The 6,097-nt window shown below is 44.3% G+C and overlaps 1 protein-coding gene across 1 annotated transcript in view; it reads right to left on the reverse strand.

Moving 5' to 3' along the window:
- Positions 1-6,097, reverse strand: part of LOC139288441 (nucleolar protein 4-like) — a 121,750-nt gene that overhangs the window by 93,341 nt on the left and 22,312 nt on the right. Inside the window, exons 2-3 of the mRNA XM_070909738.1 lie at positions 2,771-2,923; positions 592-703 (exon numbers count right to left, since the gene is read on the reverse strand). Of these exons, the coding sequence (XP_070765839.1) occupies positions 592-703; positions 2,771-2,923 (265 nt within the window). The remainder of the gene's footprint in view (positions 1-591; positions 704-2,770; positions 2,924-6,097) is intronic.

Genomic DNA, 6,097 nt, shown 5'->3' on the forward strand with positions numbered 1-6,097 from the left:
AAAATACTGAAAAGAGAGAAAGAACTCCACTCGCGTCTCGCTGCCCTCATTTAACAGTGTCAGAATCACAATTTTTTTATTCCACACATTCTTCTTCTTTGTCAAAACCCACAATGCAGTTCAGCCTCCGGCAGTTCAGTAGGAGATTTGTGTGTGTTAAGCTAGTAGCAGCTAATGTAGCCTGGAGCCTCTAGCCTGCAGCAGAGACGTTCTGATCAGATCACTGCTTTCTAACTCCACACCAACAGATTTCTTTTTTCATTTTCAAACTTGTAGTCTTCAGCTCCAACCGATTCATCAGATTTCACACAGACTAAAAAACCAAAGGCTTTATGCTACTTTTTTCACTAGACGTGTAAACAGGCTCCTTATATCATAGACAGCAGCAGTTCACACTTATAAACCAGCGTCATTGTGTCGTCACTGACAGGGATAGTTTTGCATTTTTCTGTAGATAATAGATAATAAGTAGATAATAATAAAACTCCAGCGTGATCATTACAGTGAGAAGTTTTGGGGGGGGTTTTTTAAAAAAAAAGGTCCTCAAACTGAGATCAGAGGACTCGCTGACTTGACTTGTCGTGTTTGTACCTTTGCAGTCCTGTCCTGTGGTGCTGATGTGCATCCTCTTCTGACACTCTCCACAGCTCATCAGGAAACGAGTCACCGCCTCTCTGGGCAGGAAGGCGTACGTCTCCGCTATCTGAGAGAGAGACACCGACAGAGGGGGGGGGGGGGGGGGGGAGAGAGGGGCAGCATTCAAACGGTTTCTCCAGTTTCTGAAAGCACTGATGACAAAAAGAGCTTGTATAATGGTGACATCTGGACGGAGCTGCACACTTGATCACGTTTTTTGGTTTTCACTTCTCTTACTCAAAAGACGTTCACTCTATCTGAACTGTGACGTCGTCTGTCAAAGAACTGCAGACAAAAACAACTTTAGTCTGAGGGACTGAACACCTGAATGTTTACAGTTGATTATTGAACCGCTAAAACATTTTCTGCTCGAGGAAATGAAAAAAAGAAAAAAGAAAAGGGGCCCAGAATGGAAAGAAATCACTCAGCGATGCTGCGGATATGAGGTCTACAGATTTGTGGGTGTGTTTGAGTGTGAATATGCACGAATCAAACGTTTATTCTGGAAGAGAGGCACAAAGACACAAAAGAAGAGAGGAGGAAGGGTGGAAAACAGCCAGCGTGGGTGGATGGGGGTTGCTGTGCAGCCTCGGAGTGTGTGTTAATGTGTGTGTGTGTGATGGAGAGAGAGAGAGAGTGTGTAGGAAGGAGGGGGTAAAGCAAAGGCAAATGTCACTCACAGCCTTTGGTGGCACTCAGACCTGAAGCTTTGTGGCATGGTGAGCTAGCTCCTGGCTTTAAGTATACTGTGTGTATACATATATATATATATATATATATATATGCTGCAGAAGGGCACAGAGAACAGTCTGAACCTTATCTGTGCAACATAATTTAAGTTTTCAATATTTTGAGAATAAGACAAAAAGGAAAAGATAAAGAAATACAGATGGCTAAAGAAGATAAAGAACAAGGGGAGGAAAGGTAAAAAATAAATATATAAAAAAAGTACAAAAAAAGAAGAAACCCCTTACAGAGCTGTCTGTGGAAGCTGCACTTCCTCCATTTTACCAAAAGAGGGCAGTGTCAGCAGCTGAGACAGCAGAGCAGACTACAGGCTCCAACAGCACAGCTGGATTTACTTTCAGTTGTCTCTGAACTCAAAATCTGAGTCTGTTTCTACACCTGCCTCCATCACCGGCAAATCAAGTGGAGTCTGTTTTAGTTGCCTCGGGGGGGCTTCACAATCTGTAGACTTAACAGTTTATTTGTTCTTACGTTTGAGATGTTTAGGATAAAGTCAGCATCAAGGATAGCGAGATGAAACAAAAGGAAAGGAAATAAAGCTGGCAAAGAAGAGAAAAGAAAAGTGGAACGGAGATGCTGATACTGAACCTATAAAACTGAATTTATAATAATTTACTGGCCTTCTCTCTCTCTGATATTACCGTTGTAATTCACTTGTATTCAAAATCATTTATTAAGACAAATATTTGGGAAAAATATTTTTAAAGTAGGGCAACAACTACAGTATATACAGTGTCTGACCAGAAGTCCAAAACTCAAAGATATTCAGTTTATTGTCACATAGGACAAAGAAAAGCAGTAAATCATCACAAATGAGAAGCTGGAAATGAAGAATTCGGTAACTTTGCTCAACAAATGACATGAAAATAGTTGCCAATTATTTTTCTGTTGATCGACTAATTAATTAATTGACACCTACTAAACAAAATGATGAAAACACACGAAGTAAAAGTGTCAACCGGCAGGTAGAAATTGACGGGATGAGTCTGTTTCTGAAACAATCTGATCTGAAACTGAAACCAGACCAGCGAGATGGCGTCTGTCAGAAGACAGTAAAAGAGGAATGGAGCCCAAAAGAAGAGGAAGAGAGAAACAGAGAGAGAGAGAGAAAGGGAGAGGACGGAGTGTGTTAAGCAACAGACGACACAAGTTATGAAAGAGAGAATACACTCTGTCAGGGCGAGGCTGGAGGCAGGCGTGAGACAGAGGAGACACATGATGGGCAACGAAACTGAGAAAACAGAGACGACAAAGTGAGAGAGATGCGTGAGAAGCAACGAGTGAAAGAAAATCGGACATTGAGAGTCAAAACAAGAGCAGAAAATGTGTAATCGCTTCCCCGACATGAAAACAGGTAGAATACGTGGTGACGTGACAGCTTTCTTACAGCTTTGTAGGTCTTCTTCTGGCCGGCGTGTTTTGGGGCTTTGCCGGGGTCCGAGCTGATCTCCACGTGCATGGAGTAGATGATGTCGAAGAAGTCCTCCACGACCGCCACGCGCTTCAGGGACGAGTCCACCCCCGATACACTGTCCACGCACTGCAAACACAGAGGGAGACACAGTCAGTCTCTTATGATGTCTTTAAATGAAAGGCAGACCGGAGACATGCAACAAAGTTTGAGACATCAGCTACATGTGGAGAGAGTTTACATGAACTACTATTTAAACTAGATACAGAAAATACTAAATACTCGACAGTGCGGCATATTTCCCCTGAAACTGAGAAACTGAAGTTGACCACAGAAAGACAACAGCCCAGCTTCTGAGTACAGGAACAGCCAACTGATATCTATTAGCTGATCGACAGGAAACTGATGGTGAACTATGTAAATAACTCTGTAATCCTTTCTGTCACTTATCAAGGAAAAATTCAAAATACAACTAACTTTCTCTGTTTGATATCGTTGTAAATTGAATATCTTTGGGTTTTGGACTGTTGCTCAGACAAAACAAGACATGTGAAGACGTCACCTTGGGTTCAGGGAACTTATAACTTTTCCTGAGACTCTATAGATTTGACGACAAGTAGAAGACGAAAACAAGGACTTTCATTTCGGATAAGAGCTCCGTCATTGACTCCCGACTTCATCTTAACTTCATCTTCTTCTGTTTAAGGTGCGAGTCATCCGTAGACTTCAGTCTGCACTAACTCTATTTTCCCTCGATGTATAGAAATACCATTTAATCATGAGATCAGAGACGTGATCATTAATCTAAAGCTGACAGAAATCCATTCAGTTGGAGTCGCTGAGATCATTAGCCGGGATGACTACAGGAGTGAAATGATTACGCTGGACTTTTAGCATCTTAAGCAGAACATTTCTTCTTCAGAGAGATTTTGAACATTAACTCTAAACCTCCCGTATGGGAAAACAACAACACCAAAGAAGAAGTGTTCTCAGTGTTCACACTTTATACTTTTACAGACGAATTACTTGTAATTGTTGTCACACGTGATGATTTCTGATGATTTTCATGTGGCTCGTCTTTAGATGCTGTATATCTAAAGCGTAATGAAAGGCTTCAGTGTTGCCAACATGCCAATTTCCTCTGATGTTTAATGGTGTGAAACAAATTCATGATGTATAATTATACTTTAACGACTGAGAAGCCCTGAACTAGACAAAGACTTTCGACTGCATGATACGCAAACTTCCCAGAGGACACAGCACTCTCTCTGTCTCTCTCTGTCTGTCTGTCCTGGGAATACCAGGAAGTCTTGGGAACACTCCTTTTCCCCACAAGGCTGTGTGAGTGGGAGGTGTACCTCTGGAAAGAAGGAGTCGGGGGGGGGGGGGGTCAGTCTGTAGGTCTGTTTTTTAGACAAAGAAACAGGAACAGAGAGACGGGAGAGAGAGAAGGAAGATGGAGGGGGAGGGGGGGGGCTCCGCTACCTGCTCAGAGAACTCAATATGTGTCAGTGGATATCAACAGGTGGTGCATCTCACACACACACACACACACACACACACACACACACCTCCTCCTCCCCAGCTGCAAACCAGTAGCACATGGTGAAGCCTGCTACTGCCATGGTAACCAATGAGAGCTGACCTCACAGGTGAGGAAGTGTAGGTGTGTGTGTGTGTGTGTGTGCAGAGGAAGGTTTCTAACAATAATTGAGTGACTAGTGAACACACACACACACACACACACACACACACACACACACACACACACAGACCAGAGTTCATGGCCGCTCACAAGAAATCTAATTTGTAGTGCAGCAATTAGGAGGTAAAAAAAAAGACCTTGAAAATCTAAAAGCGCTCAGTGTGTTGGTGTTGGTGTCCAACATTAACTCTCCTTTTAGCTCTTGTTTGGTCTCCACACTCTCGAGCTGCTAACTCGGCCTGTCTGCAGGTCAGGCAGCGCGCAGCAGGTTTACTGGAAGCAGCTGCTGATGTCACGATGTGGTTGTTAAATGTATCACCATTATTACGTATGTGCCGTCTGTATCTATTTTATCGTGTTTACAAATCAGCCTTTAACATAAACATATCGATGAGCGGAGCTCCGTTCTCACTCACTTGGATAAACAGAAATGGGACCGGGGGACGGACAGCCGGTGCTGGAGTGAGACTTCGGTCGTGGGTCTAAGATGTGTGTGGAGACACTGGGAGTCCACAGCTGCCTGAAAGAATCTTTCATTTCCAGTCACATGACACAACCTGTTAAGAGTGTGAACTGTGTTAAATATCCAGCCGTCAGGAAGCGGGACGCCTGTCTACCTGTGTGTGTGTGTGTGTGTGTGTGTGTGTGGGTGTAAGGAGGTGGGGCAATCGTGAGGGGTTGTGAGTGAGCGTGGGTATGGGGGCAGGTGGAGGGCAGTGTGTGTGTGTGTGTGTGTGTGTGTGTGTGTGTGTGTGTGTGTGTGTGTGTGTGTGTCCTCATTATCTTTAAGCAGTGTTCCCAGCCCGGCCTTTACCAGATGTACAGCATCTAATGAAGAGCCAATGAACTAAAGCCTTTTTGTTGCGCACACACACACACACACACTCTTACACACACACACAAACACACACACACAATCAGGACACTGTCTCTTGACCCACTGCCTCTCTCTCCCTCTCTGTCTGTCTCTCTCCACCCCCCGTCTCAAGGTGCAGGTACTGTAATAAGCGTTGCTACGGTAACCAGCTGCAGCTTATCACAGAGGGGATGTTTCTAATGTGCCCCCCCCGACCCATCCCCAATGCCATTACAACTGCCAGGCCAAGAGGAGGAGGAGGAGGAGGGTGTGAAAGAGGAAAAGAAAGGGAGACAGTAGGACGGTTATTGGCTGCTGCTGCTGCTGCTGCTGCTGCTGTTGGTAGGAGGAGTAAACAGAGGAGGAGTGGAGGAAAAGGAGGACAGAGGAGAGGAGACAAAGGAGTGAACATGGGACATGAAGAGGTGATGATGAAGATGATGGTCAGGGCCGTGATGCAGGTGAAGCACCTCTGACCCTTCTGGAAGGATTAAACTATAACTCCATCAGTATGTTTAGCAATGGGAAAGTATAAAGTACGAATTACACCTGTCTGTCTGTCTGTCTGTCTGTCTGTCTGCCTGTCTGTCTGTCTGTCTGTCTGCCTGCCTGCCTGCCTGCCTCTGGAGGTTTTGTGGTGATCAGTTTCTGTAGGTTGTACAGGTGAATAATGAAACACATCCTTTACAGAGGAACACCAAATGAAGCATTTTCTAAAACTGGATATGATGTCGTTTATATG

This window comes from Enoplosus armatus, chromosome 8 (assembly GCF_043641665.1).
Source record: "Enoplosus armatus isolate fEnoArm2 chromosome 8, fEnoArm2.hap1, whole genome shotgun sequence".
Taxonomy (NCBI): domain Eukaryota; kingdom Metazoa; phylum Chordata; class Actinopteri; order Centrarchiformes; family Enoplosidae; genus Enoplosus; species Enoplosus armatus.